Raw genomic sequence first — 20467 nt, forward strand, 5'->3', positions numbered from 1 at the left:
AAATTCATTAAAAATATATATTAATTGATGGGCCAGGAACCCTTATGGGCTCGTTTTGGGACTGAGAGTCCAGATTCTTGGGTTCAGTATCTACTCAGTCACTAGCTGGCTGTGTGACCCTGGGTAAGTCACTGCCCCTCTCTGGGCCTCAGCTACCTCCCTTGTAAAACGCAGGTTACAACCAGAGGTAATATAGCGGGGCCTGGAGTTTGAATCCCAGCTCTGTACTTCCTTGCTGTGTGACCCTTTGGGCAAGTTAATTAACTTCCATGTGTCCAGTTAAGTCATCTGTAAAATGGGTGGATGATGCCTATTCAAAGAGTTTTATTATCAAGATTAAGTTATTACTTATATATGTAATATAGTATATACAGTACTGGGTTGAGTCTTTCTCTCTTTCCTAAACTACCTCAAGTTTTAAAGCTAGGGTTCGGGGTCCAGGGCTTTCCTACCCTTATCTCTAAGAAGGGTGGAGATCAGCCCCTGGACGTCCACACTCCAAACGTTGACCCTGCCTACAAGCATAGACCAGGGAGTTCCCAGAAGCCCTGGTTCCTGGAGCTGAGCTCCTGACCAAAGTCCAGCCAGTACTTGGGGAGGGCCCCCCATCTCCTCCTAAGGCCACCTCCGGCTTCACAGTGGGATTTACCTCTTGGTGATTCATTGCTGTCCTGGTGAATGGATGGTGAATGGATTCATTGCTGTCCTGGATGAATGGCATCCATCCCCTGGAGTTGCACAGTGTGTAGCCTTCAGGGCTTCATGGCAGCCCTGAAGCTGAAACTGTCAGAAATTAAAAACAAGTGCACTTGGATGTCAATTACGTCTCAATTAAAAAAAGAAAAAGAGGGGAAAAACTTATCTAATGAAGACAACCAGAAAATTAAAGAAAAAAACAAGTGCACTGGGATACAGGCCGTACCAGGCACAGTGGGAGGAAAAAGCCATAGCAGGCAGAATCCCTGCAACTTTAGAAAATCTTGGAAAGACCTGTAACTCCACCTAAGACAGAGGCCCAACTCTTCCTGAGGCCAACGCTTGGCACACTCTTCCTGACAGAGCCAAACTGGCATGGAATTAGCCCCAGCTGTTAACACTTACAGATCCAGTGTTGATCTCCTTGAGCCTCAGTTTCTTCATCTGTAACATGTGGGTATAATCCTTGGCCTGCTTACCTTCTCTGGTTGTGTGATAAAGATCTTGAGTCCTCTAGAAACTATCCAGTCCTGTTCAGATGTGTTATTCACATCCTCACCTCACCAAATTCATTCACTTATTCATTACTAAACACACAGCTAGGCAAAGCGCTGGGGATACAATGGTGAGTGCAACAGGCATCCTCCTTTGACTATACACCTTAGGGAACAGAGGAGAAAAGTTGTGATCCATACCTGCCCAGGGGCACCGCAGTCTCCCTCTCCTTCCCCTGCCTCCACCTCCTTCTGGGAAGAGAAGTAACCACCAGCACTTATTTAGCATTTACTAGGTGCCCAGCACTCTGCCCAGTGCCTCACAGACACATATGTCTTTTCATTCTCTTTAGCAAACTCTGAAAGTTTGGCACCATCACCCCCATTGTAAGGATGGGAAAATTGAGGCTCAGAAAATTTTCCCTTTAAGTGGCAAAAGCTGGATTCAAATCCAGATCTGTTTGGCTCTCCAGTGAGAGTTATTCCTTGAATTATGCTGGGAAATGATCATCGTTCCTGAGTGCCTCTGACGTGTCAGGGAACAGGCACTTTATTTACTTCATTTTCCTTACTCCCCATACCAATGCCAGTTAGGTCCACTCACCCAATATTACAGATGAGGAAACTGAGACTCCAAGAGAATAAAGGAAGCCCTGTGCTTCCCGTGCCATCCTGGCCGATGCCTTGGGAGTCGGACAGATTACAGTAATCAGCTAATGCCTGAGTGGGGCTCTGAAGATGCAAAGCCCCTTACTGAAAGCACTAAGGATGATGATTAAGTCGGAAGGTGGAATTAGGTGCACAGGGGGAGCGGGCTGCAGCCATGAGGAGAGGATTAGTGCCTTGCTGCCCGATTAAGCCGAAGGCAGGTTGAGAGGGAAAGAAACTGAGAGTTTTACGGTGTTGCTCACGTCAGAGGGAGTATGTGACTGTGGGCCTCCCGGGCAGCGATCACACCGCAGTGTTGAAGGGATGAAGCAGCATCCACAGAAAGCAAGGTGGGTCCCCAGCGTGCTTTGCCTTTCTCCCATCCATCCATCCATCCATCCATCCATCCATCCATCCGACAAATACTAAGAGTGTGCTAGCTCTCAGGCACTACGGATACAGCCAAGAACAAGAGAGAAAGCTCTCATGAAGCCCCAAGCCTGGTGGAGGGACACAAACATTTAACAATAATCACACAGCAAGAAATTGTTGCTCATCTTTTTAAGTGTAATAATGGCATTGTGGTTATATTTCATAAAAGAGCCCTAATCATTCAGAGGTACCTACCAAAATATTTACAGATGAAATGATATGATGCCTCAGATTAATACAGGGAGGGGGAGTGAGTGCGGGAAGAGGTAAAAAAAAGAGTGGCACCGAGTTGGCAATTGTTGAAGCCGGGTGGTGGGTTCATGAGGGCTGTGTACTATTCCGCTTTCATTCGTAATTGTTCACAATTTTCCATTTTAAAAAAAGTCTAGGGCTTCCCTGGTGGCACAGTGGTTAAGAATCCGCCTGCCAACACAAGGGACACAGGTTCAAACCCTGGTCCAGGAAGATCCCACATGCCGCAGAGCAACTAAGCCTGTGCGCCACAACTACTGAGCCTGTGCTCTAGAGCCCACGAGTTACAACTACTGAGCCCGTGTGCCACAACTACTGAAGCCTGTGCACCTAGAGCCTGTGCTCTGCAACAAGAGAAGCCACAACAATGAGAAGCCCGTGCACCGCAACGAAGAGTATCTCTTGCTCACCGCAACTAGAGAAAGCCTGCATGCAGCAACAAAGACCCAATGCAGCCAAAAATAAAATAAAATAAATAAAAAAAATTTTAAAGTCTAAAAATAGGCAGATAAATAATTATAATTCATGATAACTGCCACAAAGGAAAAACAAATATGTGGTGAGAAATTATCTTAGAGGGACCTGATTTCAACTGAAGAGCCGGGTGTCTGTTTTTGGCAGGGTGAGGCATCGAGACATCCTCAAGCTAGTGATTGCCCAAGTAAGACTTTCTGTCTCTTCCACCCTGAAGGGAGGGCTGGCAGTGTCCTGGGGAGAGCTCTACCTTTTGGGCATCACCGGCAGCCTTCTGGCAGACCAGGGCCCTGGAGAACACAAGACCAGCCCCCAGGTCCCTCCTCGTTGTGATGGAGGGAACAGGAGGCCCCAGGTGCAGACTGCACTCATCACTGCTCATGCCTGTGTCATATGTGTGCATTGCTATCTCCTGTGAGCGTCATTAGAACAACCTCGAGGGAGGGGAGGGGGGATTCCCCACTTTACAGATGAGAAAAACAAGGCTAAAAAAGGGAGTTAAAAAAAAGACTCGCCCAAAGACAACAGCAGAGCCAGACTCTGTGCTCTCATCGGCATCCCCCCATCTACCCCATCTACCCCACACCTGTTAACACAGCCATCGTTCCTGGATCACAGGTAGAGGGAGTGGAGAGAAATTGTTAACAAGAAAGACAGCTGGGACCTCAGGTGCTGTGGGCCTAGAAAAGGCAAGGCCATTCCTCTTGAGGGTACAAGCCTAGAGGGCTAGGGCAGGTGACATGGGAGTGAGAGCTGTAGTTTCCTGGAAATGTGCAGAACCAAGTTTCCTGGAAATGTGCAGAACCAAGCGGCCTAGGGCCTCTAACATCAGAGGATGCAGAGTTCAAGGGTCTGCACACACCCTTCCCCACCGCCCCCACAAGTAGGACCCTCAGCTGCAGAGCTGGCCAGATGTCGGTATCTGTGACAGAAAAGCCTCCCGCTCTGAGTTAAGGGCACATGCTTGGGCACAGCAGCAGGCTGGAGGGCGTAGGGACCAGCCTTGGACCCAAGGGACCTCAGCACTGGAGTGAGGGAGCCTCTCCAGCTGTGCCGTCCGTGAGGCCAGTGCACGCATCATCTCAGCATCCCATGGTGGGCACTCTGGCTCTGCCCAAAGGTCGGAGACTGTAGCAGGTCTCGTGACAGAATTGAATTCCTGACTGCCCTGAGAAGAGCAGCAGTGACAGGTGAACATAACGTGGGCTGGCCCTCTACCCTTGTGGGTAAGGAGCTCACCGTTGGGACTCAAGCAGAATTGGGTTGAAATCCTTGGGTTCAAAGCCACTTAAATCCTCCGACCCCAATTTCCTCGTGGAGGGGTGGGGTGGGGAATGAGACAATGAAAGCAAAGCATTTAGCAGAACATTCAGCCTCCATCCAGTGGGTGCCAGCCACCATCCTCCGCCTCACTGGGCAGTGACATCTCCTCCTGTTCTCACCTGTGCTGGTGTTCCTCTAGAAGCAGACCCGAGACAAGGGTTCAAGTGCAGGTAGTTTATTGGAGATGATCCTAGGAAGCCCCAGTTGAAGAGTGAGGAAATGAGACAAGCGAAGGAAGGAGACAAAAAAAAAGGTGTATTATTGAACAGGTTACCATTGTAGACACGGGAGCTCCAGGCCACAGGGAACTCTGGGAAACAGTGTGGTAGAACAGTGGTTCTCAAACTTGAGCGTGCATCAGGCTCTCTAGGAGGGCTTGTTAAAACACCAACTGCTGGGCCCCACCATCCAGAGTTTCTGATTCAGTAGGTTTAGGGTGGGATCTGAGAGTGTGCATTTCTAACAGGTTAAGTGCTGCAGGGCCACACCCTAAGAACCACTGGTATAAAAGATTTCTTAGCGTGATCCTACCTGACTGCCGACGGTTACCAGTTCTGGGTCCATCAGTGTTTGAGGGCTGCTTCCAACCAAGGGCGTTAACTCTCTAGCACTTCAGCTTGCTCACTGGGCAGGCCAAGCTTGCTGCCACAGCCAGAAAAGCCCTACTAAACCCCATTGCCAGGGCCCAGCCAAGGGAGGGCCTGTGGCTGGGATGCAGGGTAGTCAGGGAAAGGTCAGAGAAGCCTGCAAGGTAGTTTGACGTCTGAATAAAGGACTTCAGTGGGAGCTAAGGGCCAAGGATGCCTTTGTGTAGGGCCCTAGCAACACATTCACATGGTCAGGTGTTTTTGTGAAATTAGCCAGCGTTTTGTTGTGATTTGTTTACATTCTAAACAAGTTTCTTTTCTACCTGATTTTATATTTGCAATTTGTTATTCTTTTTCCTAAAGCGGGCCCCCCAATTGTCTAAGCTTCAGGACCCAGAAAGCCTGGATTGGCCCCTGCAGGTAGGCCTATAGCAGCTTCTGTTGCTGAATTGAAATGGGTGTCCACTGCTTGACTCAGTAAGAACACAGACCACCTGGGTTCAGGACCACCCGGTTCAAATTCCAGCTTTGCTACTCTCTAGCTGAGTTACTTTGGGCAAGGTGCCTAATCTGTCTAAACCACCGGTTAATCATTTACAAAATGAGGCCAGTAATCATACTTTCCCTGCAAGATCAAATGAGGATCAAATGAAATAATCCCTGTAAAGAGCCAGGCCCTCAGTACGTGATCAATCAATATGAATATCTTTTTATTATTATTAGTTCCCATGGTTTATTCTTGCTTCTTATCATTTGTCTTGATAATCTCTTTCCTTCAAGTCCAGGTAGGAGGGAAGGAACTGGGGACTGGAAAAGCAGACTCCTCTGGGATCTGCAGGTCACCTTCCTCTCCCGCTTCCACACTTGCTCTCCCAGCCTTACAGGCCTCGCCCCCTCGCCTGGGCGCCCCCCCACCGTTGCCGGGCAACTGCCGCCTGCCCCACGCGCGGGGATTGGCTGCACAGACCGGCTCCCGGCATGCCCCGCGGCTCCCGGAAGGCGCGCTTGGGCCTGTGCTTCAAGGGCTGGCATGGGGATCGGTTCCCAGCCGAGGTGAGAGCGGCTGGCCGCGGCTGGCCGGTCATCGCTACTTGTCGCTAGGTGGGACGGCCTCACGGGGCTGAGGATCCGCCCCATCCCGCCTGGCAGGTAACAGCAGTGTGAGTCTCCGGCCAGTCCGAGCCTCAGAAAATGGGTCTGGGTCCTGGAGGCACCCACCGGGCGGCTTGGGCCCCAGTCCAGTAGCCCCTGCCATGGCACCCCAGCTCTGGGCCCTGAAGCCCGGAGGCCCAAACACTCCTGGACTTATCCCACCAATTTAGCCAACCTGGTTCAGCTCTGTGACCTTGGGTAGAATGACTATCAGAAGCTTTGTCTTCCTGGTGCTAGTATTAATAGTGATTAATAATGTGACATTGTTATTAACTGCTTACTTTCTACCCTTGATAAGCATACTATTATAGAACCATCTCATTCTGAGATGAGGAAATTGAGGCTCAGAGAGCGATTTAATTTGCCTTAAGTCACACAGCTCCAAGAGGCCAGTTTTCCAACCCAGAGTGCAGCTCCAGAGGCCAAGGTTTTAACTTAAAGGCTTCTTGTGAGGATGGATGTCACATCTTAGCCAAGTGCCAGACACCTACTAAGTGCTCAAGCAAGGTTAGTGGTCAAATCATCACAGTCATGGTAACAAGTAATAACAGTCATATCGGCACGAAAGGGTGACTTTGGCCAGAGCTTTGTCAGAGACATATTGCTTTGTCCACTTAGGACAGGGACAGTCTGGGAGATGTAGCTGCCCAACTCCAGAGTTTCAGGTCCTTAAAAATGCTGAAGCTGCTGTGTCTTTTACTTTCTACTTAACGCTTCTCTCCACTTCTATCTTTATCTCATTCCTCTCCGCCCTACCAGTCACTGCTAGCTACAGGGATGAAGCCCTTTGTCTCCGAAAATGGCCAGGTTTGTGCCCTGAGTTTCAAAGGGACAATCAGTAACTTCAGAAGTTCTCACTTTTACTGGCTAAAATGGAAGTAGTGAAAACACCAGCCATGAAAGGAGTTAATGCGAGCCTGAACTTAGAAGGGGGCCTTACCTAGCCTGTGACCTTCAAGCAGAACACAGTCTATGGTTTCCAGGGAAGATAGATGTCTGTGTCCTTCCTAAATGTTAGAGACACTTACCCATCCTGGGTTCTGGGGACTCCTGCCTGCGTCTCAGTTTCCCTGCCTTTAAAATAATAAAATTGAATGATGTTTGCCATATCCAAATACTACCTGTATCTTTTAAATTTGATATTCGTTCACTCAGCTGCTTTACTTAAATTTACTTTAAAAAGCAAACTGTATATCATTACTTCACTGGAAAACCAATAATCACCTGTCATAAAGAGAAGGTACGAAGCTCTAAGTAGAAATACAAATAAAAACAAACCATTGTTCTCAATTCTAGTGGGCAAGACCTTGAACTGAGGCCTGATCTCATTTTGTTAAAAAGGAAGAAGAGGGCTTCCCTGGTGGCGCAGTGGTTGAGAGTCCGCCTGCCAATGCAGGGGACACAGGTTCGTGCCCCGGTCCGGGAAGATCCCACATGCCGCGGAGCGGCTGGACCCGTGAGCCATGGCCGCTGAGCCTGCGCGTCCGGAGCCCGTACTCCGCAACGGGAGAGGCCACAACGGTGAGAGGCCCGCGTACCGCAAAAAAAAAAAAAAAAAAGCAAGTTTTAGCGAGGTGTTGAAGATACTCACAAATTAAACTGAAAGTTCCTCCTATGGATAATTAGGATTGAAAGAACTGAAAAGGCAAGAACTTCCCCATGCTGAGATTCTGTGTTGTTTAATGCTCTGCTGGATGGCACCTAAATTCACCCAGCACAGTACCAATAGTTCGCTCTCAACAGTTGGAAAAACGGTGGAGTCCTTGGAGTTGTCTAATAGCCAGCATTTGGGCTGATTCTCTCAGGGTCTGTGGGGCAGGTGGGGAGCAGGAGATAGCTGCAAGCCTTGTCTCCCCTTGCCCTTCCTCCTCTACATATAGCCATCTCAGGCACAGGTGAGATAAACAGCCGTTCAGCAAGTTGATGTGCACCAAAGGCTGTCTGACTACTGTCTGCATCTTCCCAGGACCACAGAGGGCAAGGGGGCAAGGAGCAACTCTTCCTGTCTTACTTTCTGGGCGGGGGAGACAACTCAGAGGCAAGCAGCCCTACTTCCGCATCAGAGTCTCTGCATTGCCAAAGGGTATCTGAATAGGAAAGGGGACATTGGGAAAGGGTTTTATACGGAGCAAAATGTGGATAATGACACCAGCAACAGCAAGCCAAGGAAGAGGTAGGGGAACCTGATGGGGCCTCAACTCATGGCGTGCAGTCGTCGGCTGCTACCTCTCAGCAACCATCTTTCGCCCCTTCTGTCACCTGAGGACCTGCACCCTTCCAGGATGGAGATGGAAGAGGACCAGGCAGGACCCCTCTTCCTACAGTTGCTCCTTGTACAAAATTCTAGGCTTCTTGGGCCTCCCCCACCCCCCAGGATGGAGCCCATAGCTTTTTTTAGAATCGTCTAGTCCCCGTGGTTTAGGGGTTACCATAGTGGCAGCAGCATGGAGCTCTATCTTCATACCCTGAAGTGGTACAGATGCCCACTGTCTAGATACCGCTTAGGAGACAAAAAGGAGGCCAGCCATCGACGAGGGGACTCATGTTCCTGCCCACGGTCTGTCCTGTGTGTCTCTAGTGGGTGAGAAATGGTTTAAGGAAGAGAAGAAAGGGAGCCCCTGGAATCTCGACAAATTTCTACTAGTCCTGGCTACATTTCTAATAAGGCACGGCTTTGAATATTTAGAAAGACAGAGAAGAGGAAATAGGAGGATAGACTCAATGAGGAAAATAAGAGGTTGACTTGGCTCAAAGGAAGTGGAATTCAAACTTCTAGTAATAAAAAGGAACATCTGTGGGCCCGGGGCAAGACTACAAATGGAGGCCCATATACCATGTGTTAGTTATAACCATATACCATGCGTTAGTTATAAATCAGGTAGCAAACTTAAATACAATATATTCTCCCTCCTACCCTGACACATACACCGTTATAACAACCCAGAAGGTTTGAATCTGGAATTCTCTGACTCTGGAATGGATGGCTCTGTCCCACACCTGGAGAAGTCTCCTATGCACAATGTGGCTACCCCAACCTATATGTCCCAACTCAGCACCATTTGCACACAGCCATCCCTTGAATCTAGAAGTTCCTCGAGCAGTCTGCCCCTGGGGGGATGGACCTAGGAAAGAGCCTGCCCAGGTCCTGGTTGCAGTTTGAGCCCATTTAGGCAAGGGATCCTGGGTACCCAGAGGATGGTCCAGAAGGGGGAAGAGGTGTGACCTCCAGGCTGTCATGTCCCCTTAGATCTGCAGATTCCTTGCCCCATGGAATGGGGTTACAAATGGACCTACAGGTAGTTTAATAATAACAACAAGAGCTAATATCTTGTATACCCTTTGCAGTTTTACAGGGCACTCTGCCCTGATCAGGATTTTGAGATATGCAAGATTAATATCCCCATTTTGCAGGTAAGCACACTAAGGCTCAGGGAGGTTAGTGACTTGCCCAAAGTCCCCTGATTGTGAGCTCTGCACACTGGCTCTCTATTTCAAGAATTGAGCTGGTTAGTCCTTACCCGTCAGGGCAGAGCCCAAAGGTCTGGAGCAGCAAAAAGCAAGGAAAGGGGAATTTCCTGACATCCTCACAATAGGCTATGGATCCGCCATTAAATACCAGCTGGTGCGGCACTAACAGGCTGGCACATTTTGGCATATGACCCTTCCCACCCCTTCTCACAGAACTGTGTGAGCAGAAGGCGAGCCAGAGACAACTACTCCAAAGACAACTTTGATAAAGCAAGGCCAGGCTTCTGCATTCCTAGCTCACAAAATGTTATTAGAAACCGCAGTCAGTTCAGTTTCTGTTTCAAAAAGGGCTGCTGTCTGGTAATGGCTCATTTCCCTTTTTGAGTCTCAGCAAAGACTCAGCAAAATGAAAAACAGTTAATACCACCTCAGCAGCTAATGGGTGCCGGAGAACAGGTAGGAGGTGTGACCGCACCCCTAGCAGGAGGCGGCCCTGCACCCCCGACTTGCAGCTCCAAGCAGTGGGCTGGGGCTGACTCAGCCCTCAGGCCCTACCCTTTCTCGCTCCCTCCTCCCTCCTGAATATTGATGGTGAAGGGAGCAGGTGGGAAAGATGCAACTGAGGAGTAAAGCCACGGGGCGCCAACCTTGGGGGCTGGTGGAGAAGATGAGCTTGGCGCTTAAACACTGTCTCTGCCCTGATCCGTGATCAGCTTAAGGAACGACGTGCGAGCATCCACAATGCGTTGGCTACTTTAAAGACCTTCCAGTCCCGAGCCCTCGACTGGAACGGGAGCAGACGGAGCCCTTACTCTCTGTTTGCTCAGGCCAGGTCATCAGCTCCTGACAGCCCCTCATCCGTCTCTGGTGGTCCAGCACCTTTGGTTCTCCAGGTGGGGTTCCTAGACCGGCAGCATCAGCACCGCCTGGGAACTTGTTAAAAAATGCGCATTCTCGTGCCCCACCCCAGACCTGTGAAATCAGAATCCCTGCAGGTGGGTGCAACGGTCTGCAGTGTCTCAAGTGCTCTGGCGATTCTGATGCAAATTGCTGCTGTCAAAATCTTTAGGAGCTGGAGTCCTGGAGTCCGGCAGACCTGGCTTTGAACCGCAGTTCTGCTACTTAGCAGCTATGTCTGAATCTTCGTTTTGGCACCGATGAATTGGGGATACTACTACTCCCTCATAGTGTGATTGAATGGATTAAGATCACGTGTTAACGTGCTTGGCTTATAGTGCTGGATAAACGGTAGCTCTTGTTTCTCTGGAAATCAGACTAGACAGGGTGGCCTCAAGGAGGCCATCATGGAGATGCTCACAGGCCAGGGTGTCAGGCCCATTCGGCTGTGTGGCTTCTGACTCATACCTAAAGCCGCCTCCAGCCTCCTGTGTCCTGTGACTGAAACTGTTGGCAGATCCAGTTTATTTCCCAGCTTCCGTAAATGGAGCCCTCCCACCCCTGAGAGCGTCACAGGCCAACTTCCTCTCTGCAGTGACCTCACTGGCTAGCCGGCGGGACCTGCTGCATTTGCAGCAGAGGCTCTGTTCCTCAGTTACAGTCTCCACTGTTCTTCAACAGAAGAGGGGTGAGGATCACCCTTGACTTGCCAACTTCACAGGGTGATGGGGAGAAGGAATACTTTAGCACAGATGAAGAGCTTTATGTGGATTAACTCATTTAATCTTCACAACAACGCCATGAGGGCAGGTACCCTGTTTTATAGATAAGGAAACTGAGAGAGGTTACGAAAGCTGCCCAAAATCACCAATAAGAGATAGAGTCATGATTCAAAGTCAGGCAGCCTGGCTCCAGAGTCCTGCCCTTCAGCACTGTGCCCAGTACAGGGACACCATCGGATGGGACAGGTCATTGTAGCCAGGCACCCAGGGGCTCTGAAGCCTTGGAACATGGCCCCTTTGACAATCTGATGGAAGCTATGGCTCCTTGGTCCACGGCAAGCACGCCAACTTCCGAATATGATCTCAGGGTTCTGTGAACCTAGCATTCCATCCAGAGGTCTCCAGTCGAGACCTGGGTTAAGAGTCTTAGAAGGAAGTAGGAAGGACTTAGAAGTCCAGGCGCACTAGACATTCCGTGCTCATTAAACTCCAGAGAGCAGGACTGGGGCCAGAGCAGCAGGGATGGATGCTGTCGGGTGAGACTGCTGGGGAAAAGATCCCATGTCCTCCTTCTGTCCAGAGTGAAGTGTGTGAGAGGTGTGCTGGGAACATGAGGCTGTTTCCAGAGTAAGAGCAGGACTGAGGATGCTCAGTCTCCTTGGGGCTCCGGGACTCCATCTGGAAGAATCTGCAGGGCAGCACAGGCCTGGTGCCAGCCGGTCTAGAGCAACCCAAGTATCGCCCTGCCAAGAGGCAGGGTGTGGACTCGGTGACCGCGGGGCCCCTCCCAGCTCTGGGTGTGTGTTTAAGTCAGGGATAGGAGGTGTGGTGATCCCAGGATGTCACACTTTGCTCTGTGTCTGGGAAGGTGGGCCCCCTGGTTCCTTGGTACCCTGGAGCGGATACACGCAAGGCGTCTGACATGTCAGGTCCACACAGTGAGGCTCCTGCCTCTATCTCACCTCTGTAAACCTTGCCCTCAGCTTGGTGAGCTTGTGGTTCAAGTGCCCATGAAGACTGCAGCCTTGGTTACTGAAGACCAGTGACTCTGCACCAAATCCCGCAGAGGCACAGAGAGCAGGCTGGGTGCCTGTTGTCACTCACACTGGACAGGTTAATCCAGCCTCCTGGAACCCCATTCCGCCCACCCAGCACGTGGGCTGGGGCTCCTCAGATCTGCAAACCATTTAAATTGGCAGTGCCCTCTCAATCTTCTAAGGCAGCAGAGTGGAGAGGAGAGAAGACAGGCTTCAGAGCCTCACAGCCCTGGTCTGAATTCCAATTCAGCCTCTCGCCGACTTAACCCCTCTGAGTCCCAGTTTCCCTCTCTGTGAAATGGGATGCCAGCCCCACCTGGCAGGGTTCTTATACATGGCACAGCCTAGCCATTGTAGGTGCTCAGTAATCAGCACCTCCTTTACTGTGAGGCAGGCCGTGCCCTGCCCTGCTACAGAAGCCAGGCTTGCTCAGAGGCTCTCAGCCAGGCCAGTGCCTCACAGAGTCTCCCTTAGAGCTGTGGTCTGTGACATCGCCCAGCAGAGAAACACCTTATCCAACAAGTGCTCTTCTAAGGTTAAAGGCACCAAACCCCGCCTGGGGATAACAAAGCAGAGTGTCATCCCATGGGCCAGAAATGCCTTTCCAGCTGCCTCCACCAAAAAGGTGGAGAGGTGAAACAAGTAGGCGAGGAGAAAAGGAAAAGAAAGCATCTGTACTTTCCAGACAGAGCCAGTGGACACAGCTGGAATCTTCCCAGAACTCTGCACTTAAGAGACTTAAATGATACCCTCTTACTCTCATTCACAAACCTGCCTGCATCCTAGAGCAGACCCCAGACTCCCAGCCCATCCTCATCTCCTCTTTTCTCTTCATTCCTCCTCCCTTCCTCCCTTCCCTTCCTTTCTCTTCTTTTTCCCTTTATAAAAACATCACTGGGTGAGCAGCACCATAAAGCCACATTCCTGGGGAAGCTCCTCCAAGCAGACTATTGGCCCCAACTGTGGGCAGCACCTGGTACAGGGGAGGGGCCAGGAGCTGGGATGCGGAGGCCAGCCCAGCATCCGGTGAGGAAGAGAAACGAGGGCAGTGGGTTAGTACTGACAGTGTCGCGTCAGGTAAACAGGCAAGGTCTGAAGACACAGCCTTCTAGGAGGAGGTGATTAGCACTGATTATGCACCAGGCTCAACTCTAAATGTTTCATACGCATTCCTAGTTACCATTCAGTGTATACAACCACCAGACGCGAGGCCGGGACTACAATCACCGCCGTAGTCGTTTGAGAGAACAGTAAGGTTGAACTTTCCCGTGGTCGTGCAGCTAGGAAGTGGTGCGGGCTCAAACCTAGACAGTCCTGGCTCCAGGGCGCAGACTCTCGGAACCATTTTGGACACAACCAGATGGCCCTTTCTAAAGGGCATCTGGGTACCTGGCCACATGTCCACGAGGAAGGCAGGGTAAGTGTTGGGGTGTCTATTTTTTCCAGCTGAGGCTTAGAAAAAAGTGAACTGGCTTTTGCCCAAAGATCAGAGTGAGGGGCAGAGCTTGGTCTGGGGTCTTGGATTTCCAGCTTTCTGCCTCGTGCACACTGCCTGCCCCAGGTCAGGCATGACCCAGGCAGGGGCCTGGGCATCAAACAGCAGGCATCAGAATTGGAGGTGCTGGCCCAGACAAATGCTGGGCCTGGGGACCAGACCAAGGGTGGGCACTGAGCCCTGGGTACAGGGTACCCGCCATGGGGGAGGCGGTGGGCATCGCAACAGACTGTCCAGGCAGCAGCAAAGAGTGTGAAGAAAACACATTTGTTGAGGATCTGCTATATGCTAGGTACTCGGACCTACAATACTGGGGCATATTTAATCCTTCCAACAGCCTTGAGAGACTTTTCATTTTAGATGGGAGAAGGTGTCAGCAAGACTGGGCCAAAGTGACCCAGCTAAGGAGGCGGCAGAACCAGAATCCCAGCCTCTGCTGGCCATCAGAAGCTATGACTGACTCCCCCATCCCAAGCTGCAGACCTCCCTTTAACTTGCAGTCAAGGACAGGAACTCTTCTCAGTGGGGTGCACAGGGTCAGCTGACTGGACTCTTGTGGGGCACAGAGCATGGCCGTCGTCATTGCTCTCCTTTGGAATCAAGCCCACAGCAGCCTGACTGAGGTTGTCCTCTCAGGCTGATGCTGCCTTTGTAACTCCCGCATGGCCAGCTCCTGGGCGGGAGCAGAGGGTTTGCACTGTGCCCTCAAGTCACCTTGTTACAAATGCTGTGAGCTGATGCAGCTCTGCCTGGCCATGAGGTTTGCCTGGGGCGGTTCATTGGCACCGCGGGTAGTCACAACTCCTGGACTTATCACCCCCTTTACAGATGAGGAAACTGGCTCAGGGTGGCTTCGTAACTCACACAGCCAGTGCCTGGTGGGGCTGGGTGCAAAGACGGGTCCATCAGCAGCAGTCACGCTGGGGTGACCTCAGCACCAGGGGCTGGCGTGGGGGAGATGGGGACATGGGACCGGGAGGGCAGGGGCTGGGGACTGAAATGGACTGGACAGAGCAGGCCTGGAAGCAGCCCAAGATGCCGTGCCTGACAAGGAGTGGTCAGAGTGGTGAGCCTTACGTGGCCCAGGGTCTGCATCCATGGGGGCCCAGTCCAGTACGGGGTCTGGCCAGCTGCACTAGTCAGATCAACTAGGCCAGGGTTCTGGGCACTATATCTACTCAGAAGAACACTCCAGCAATCCGTGAGTGAGAAACAGGGGTGACAGAACCAAGGAGAAAGTGAAGGTTCAATATGGGAATATGAGCGCAGGGTGGGTGAGGACCTCTGAGTTCAGGAAGACCTAGGTTTCTTGTCTAGGGCACTTAGTAGCTGAGTGATCTTGGGTAAGTTACTTAACCTCTCTGAGCCTCACTGTGTTCATCTACAGATGGGGGAATAATGCAGATAAAGCATCTGGCACAGGGAGCATTGGGCCAGGAGTCTGAGCAGCTGATGGAAAGGTTGCCCAGTACCCTGGGTCTGTGGCCAGGTGGCTAGTCCCTGCCTCCGCCGGCTAGTGGGGCTGAAATTCCTTGTGGGATCCTGCCTGGGTCAAAGCTGGACTGGAAATTGGGCTGACCCCAGCCAACGGGTGGAGAGCAGCAGTGACTCAGACCGCAGGCATAACTGGCACTGACAAAGCTGCCACCAAGGAAGTGATGCTGGTAAAGTAGAAACTAGATACTTTCATTCAGAAAGCACACAGGGTTAAGATGAGCCTGGGCTTAATAGGCACATGAAAAGATGCTCAACATCGCTAATTATCAGAGAAATGCAAATCACAACTACAATGAGGTACCACTCACACCGGTCAGAATGGCCATCATTCAAAAGTCTACAAGTCACAAAGGCTGGAGAGGGTGTGGAGAAAAAGGAACCCTCCTACACTATTGGTGGGAATGTAAGTTGGTGCAGCCACTGTGGGAAACAATATGGAGGTTCCTCAGAAAACTAAAAATAGAACTACCATATGATCCAGCAATCCCACTCCTGAGCATACATCCAGACAAAACTACAATCCAAAAAGATACGTGCACCACTATGTTCATAGCAGCACTATTCACAATAGCCAAGACACGGAAACAACCTAAATGTCCATCGACAGATGAATGGATAAAGAAGATGTGGTACTGGACTTCCCTGGTGGCACAGTGGTTAAGAATCCGCCTGCCAGTGCAGGGGACACGGGTTTGAGCCCTGGTCCGGGAAGATCCCACATGCCGCGGAGCAACTAAGCCCGTGAGCCACAACTACTGAGCCTGCGGTCTAGAGCCCGTGCGCCACAACTACTGAAGCCCGCACGCCTAGAGCCCGTGCTGCACAACAAGAGAGGCCACTGCAATGAGAAGCCCGTGCACCGCAACGAAGAGCAGCCCTTGCTCACTGCAACTAGAGAAAGTCTGAGTGCAGCAACAAAGACCCAACTCAGCCAAAAATAAATAAATAAATTTATAAAAAAGAAAAAAAGAGGATGTTGTACATATATACAATGGAATACTACTCAGCCGTAAAAAGCACAAAATAATGCCATTTGTAGCAACATGGATACAACTAGAGATTATCACACTAAGTGAACTAAGTCAGAAAGAGAAAGACAAATACCATATGATATCACTTATATGTGGAATCTAAAGCATGACACAAATGAACCTATCTATGGGCTTCCCTGGTGGCTCAGTGGTTGAGGGTCTGCCTGCCGATGCAGGGGACACGGGTTCGTGCCCTGGTCTGGGAGGATCCCACGTGCCGCAGAGCGGCTGGGCCCGTGAGCCATGGCTACTGGGCCTGCGCGTCCGGAGCCTGTGCTCTGCAACGGGAGAGGCCGCAACGGTGAGAGGCCCGCGTACCGCAAAAAACAAAACAAAAAAATGAACCTATGTATGAAACAGAAACAGAGCCATGGACCTTGAGAGTAGACTGGTGGTTGCCAAGGGGAAGCAGTTGGGGGAGGGATGGAGTGGGAGGTTGGGGTGAGCAGATGTAAGCTTTTATATCTAGAATGGATAAACAACAAAGGTCCTACTGTCTAGCACAGAGAACTATATTCAATATTCTATGATAAACCATAATAGAAAAGAATATAAAAAATGAATATATATATGTATAACTGAATCACTTTGCTATACAGCAGTAATTAACACATTGTAAATCAACTATAATTCAATTAAAAAGAAAGATGAGCATGGGCTTTAAATTTAACCTCCAGTAGAATAAAATCTTTCAACTGACTTTTGGCTTTCTCTCTTCTATCTGAAGTTCTGTAGTAAAGCATGCCATGGTCTCAGAAGCCAGGACCCTGCAGTAACCCCCCTTCTCACATCACGTCCAAGCTGATTAGAGGGTCCCGAATGTTCTCAGGAGCACTGGGCTGAAGACAGCAGAAAGAATGGGCTTTGCTAATAATACCCACACCTGGTTCAAGCCTCCTCATGTCCCCATGCATGTAGGAACCCACTAGTTAAAGAGTCAGTTGGCTGCCTCTAGCTTTCTCTGTTGAACGAAAGGAGGACAATGAAGATGTGTATGGTATGGAAATACACAAGGGCATGCACTAAAACTGCCACCTGGGATTAAATCGGAGTCCTACCAGACAAAGGCAACTTCTCAGGGATTCTCCTGCACGCCTTTCACTGAAAAATCCCCTTCCCGTTAGCAAGTTCTGTTCACGCCCCAAAACACCTGAGGTAGCTCCCCAAGCCTCCCGGGGTCACATGAGACTTGAGACCCAGAGCAGACAATCCCCGTGAGCTGCTATTACGATAAATGGGGGGACCAGGGTGACTGAACTCCACTGTCTGCCCCTCTACTTGGAGATGTATTTTTATTTACCTTCCTCCCTGAGAAGGGACGATCCTTTGCAAAATGCCCACTAAAGTGAGCAACAAAGAAAAGTGGGCAAAAGCCCGGATAACCCTCCCACCAGCCAAGCAACCGGCCCCTCTTCCGGCAGCGGCCGCGGCAGCACAGCTGGCACTGCGAGCCCGTCGTCTCCTCAGCTCCCCTCAACGCTACGTCATCACGCTGGCCACCCTCTTCCCCATTCACTCCACGCTAATTCCAAATCAGCTCACTAACGGGAAAGCTACCCCCCTTCAACAGAGCATGCGAGGCCCCCACCCCTCCTCCTCTGTTAGCTCCAGGGCGGTCCCTACCCCTGAGCTCAGACTGCTGTTTTACCTTAAAACAGACATGCTCCCTATTTATAAGATACCTGAGGTTGCGATGAGTCGCCTCACCTCCCAGACAGATGCCCCAAATGATCAACAGCATTGAAGTCAGTGAAAAAAAACCAAGGGGGAGATTTCAACTTCCTGCAAGGGGAGGGGAGAATTTATTTTTAAAATAAAAAAAAATTATTTTCCAAGTATCAAGTTTCAGAAAACCTTTCAAGGGTGTCCTTTTCAATTCTCTGGCCAAAGAGAGGGAGTGTGTACCAGCCGAGTCGGTGGGGAACATAAACTGCTGCCACTGGGTGGATTACTGACTGCTTCCTGGCTTTATCAGCTGTCCACAGGACACCTCGGATCCGGTGCGCTTCAGAGCAGGAGCCGGTTGATTCACGGCTCTCAGGGTTTTGCCACTTCTCGGGGCAAGCTCTGTGCTTCCTGCACAGCTCTTGAGAAAACTCCTGGTCTGATCTAGTTCCTTCCTCTCTCGGATTCCCATGTCAGCCTGCTCCCCCAAGGAACAGCCTTGCGGGAGCCTTCAAGGAACCTGAAAAAATATAAATTACTACTCACGTCAGGCAGTCACAAGTGTGTGCAGGCCTCAGAACCTGAGGGGTTGCCTTTTGAAACAACAGCTACAAAATATACGACTGTGTCCAGAAAAAACCAGGACAAAGCAACACCTAATTCTGTTGACTAAAGCTTCAGAGCTCAGCTGATGTTCATAATAAACCAACCTAGAAAGGTGAAGGGGCTACTGGCCCCCTCTGCCCCTCCAGTCCAGTCTCCATCTTCCGCCTGCTCCTTGGCTGTGACTCAGTCCACAGGGGCGCGGAGGAGATGGACGGGAGGAGGGAACACGCCTCCTGTGGGTCACAGCAGGCTGGACGTGTCCCTCCCTTCAGGCCTGGGGTAGAGCAGCCTTACTATTGGGTTGGCCAACGTCTTACGGAGAAACCCGAAAGCACTTTTTGGCCAGCCCAGTGCTTCTGGGATATAATGCATAACCCCTTAGGGTTCCTACACCCACTCTTCAAATATCCTTAAATTACTCAATTTGAGTATGCTGTTTCCCGCCAAGACCCTAAAACAGCCACCAATAAGGCTTTCATTAAATACCCAGGTATTTATTAGGCCCTTGAACCAATGGCCTTGACATACTGTAAACATGGACACTAAACCCTGCCCCGACCCAGGCCATAGACCACTTTAAGCATCCCTGTTTGAAATCCAGGCCTGACATACTTGGTCCTGGGCACAGCAGGGAGGCCCTCTGGAGCCAATGTCCAGGGGAGGAAGGGCTCCTGGAAGGCCTGTCTTCCCAGGGTTCCCAGTCTGGTTGGTGGAAAGTGGGGGTCTGCACAGGCTTGGGTCTTAGGCCAGAGGACTGGCCACCCCAGGGGAACCTCCTCCGGGTAGGGAGGGCTAGGGAGTCTCGCATCTTGCCATCAGCTGGAAGGAGCAAGGCTGGGAGAAGGCAAAGGGCCTGTAGACGGTCTTGGCACTCACCCTGTAACAACTCAAGAGCCGAACACTGGCAACACCTTCCCCAAGAGGGAATAACAACAGGCAGAAAGTACCCATCGGCCAGGAGCTTTCTGTGTAACTTGTAACTGTGTCTTATTCAGGTGTCTTTGGTCCTCAAAATATCTCAGGACATCTGTCAAAGTATCTGGAATGTCTACCTGGTCCCGGCGACAGCACTGGTCCCAGCTCCCTGGCAGCAACGAGGCCCGGGTGTGATCTGTGCTCTGCAGAGCCCAACTCCAGCCCTTCCTGCTCGCCGCCTGGGCCCTCCTGGCACTTCCTGCCCATCTTGCTGAGGCTCCCAGGCATCGCACAGCACCGAGGTCTAGCCATCGCCCCTCCTAGATGAGGTGCACGAGCAGGGCAGAGCACGCTGAGCCGAGCACCAGGCCCAAGCACGTGTAAAAGGACATCACCACCCCAGTGGCCTCGGCCAGCTCCCTGGGCACGATCTTGGGCCCATAGATGAGAGCCAGGGTGCTGAGGTAGCCGTTGCTGAGCCCCAGCAGAGAGGTGAAGAGCACTGGGTACACGTCAGACTGGAAGACCACCGTGTGCAGGTGGACGCGGGGCCGGTAGTTGCAGAACACAAAGAGGGGAACGAGACAGGTCCGGAGGAGCACAAGCCCGGGGAGCACCTTGCTCCTGGGCCCTGGTACCTGGATCCAGGCTGTGATCTGCCGGCCGCACAGGTCGGCAAAGTTGTACAGGAGGAAGGCAGTGAGGGGGACAAAGAACTTGGTGCTCCACGGCGAGCCCGAGCCCTTGCTGAGGGACTCGATGTTGCTGGAGATGGCGGGGAAGACGAGGCTGGTGATGAAGAGGAGGTAGATGATGCAGAAGCCCAGGCCGGCAGTCTTCTTCAAGATGGGGCGGAGGGGTGGCGTCTGGGAGTCGCTGGATCCAGGGGCCACCAAAGGGGGATTGGGGGAGTCCTGGGGCAGCTGCTCTTCACCAGAAAACACAGCTGGCCAGACAGGCCTCATATAGTACCTGCAGGAGAGAGGCTAGTGGTAAGAGGGGCTGGAAAGCAGGGTCACTCGGGATTTTCAGAGACAAGGCCGGGGGGGGGGGGGGGGGGGTTTTTGGGCGCGCAC

General features: G+C 51.3%; 1 protein-coding gene across 1 annotated transcript in view; it reads right to left on the bottom strand.

Annotated features, from left to right (window-relative positions):
• Positions 1-18954: 18954 nt before the first annotated feature.
• The window catches only part of SLC29A3 (solute carrier family 29 member 3), a 42651-nt gene continuing 41138 nt past the window's right edge, over positions 18955-20467 (bottom strand). The window contains exon 6 of the mRNA XM_007454692.1: positions 18955-20363. Coding sequence (XP_007454754.1) covers positions 19712-20363 — 652 coding nt within the window. The 3' untranslated portion in view covers positions 18955-19711. The remainder of the gene's footprint in view (positions 20364-20467) is intronic.

Source organism: Lipotes vexillifer, unplaced genomic scaffold (genome assembly GCF_000442215.2).
Source record: "Lipotes vexillifer unplaced genomic scaffold, Lipotes_vexillifer_v1.1 scaffold205, whole genome shotgun sequence".
NCBI classification, from domain to species: domain Eukaryota; kingdom Metazoa; phylum Chordata; class Mammalia; order Artiodactyla; family Lipotidae; genus Lipotes; species Lipotes vexillifer.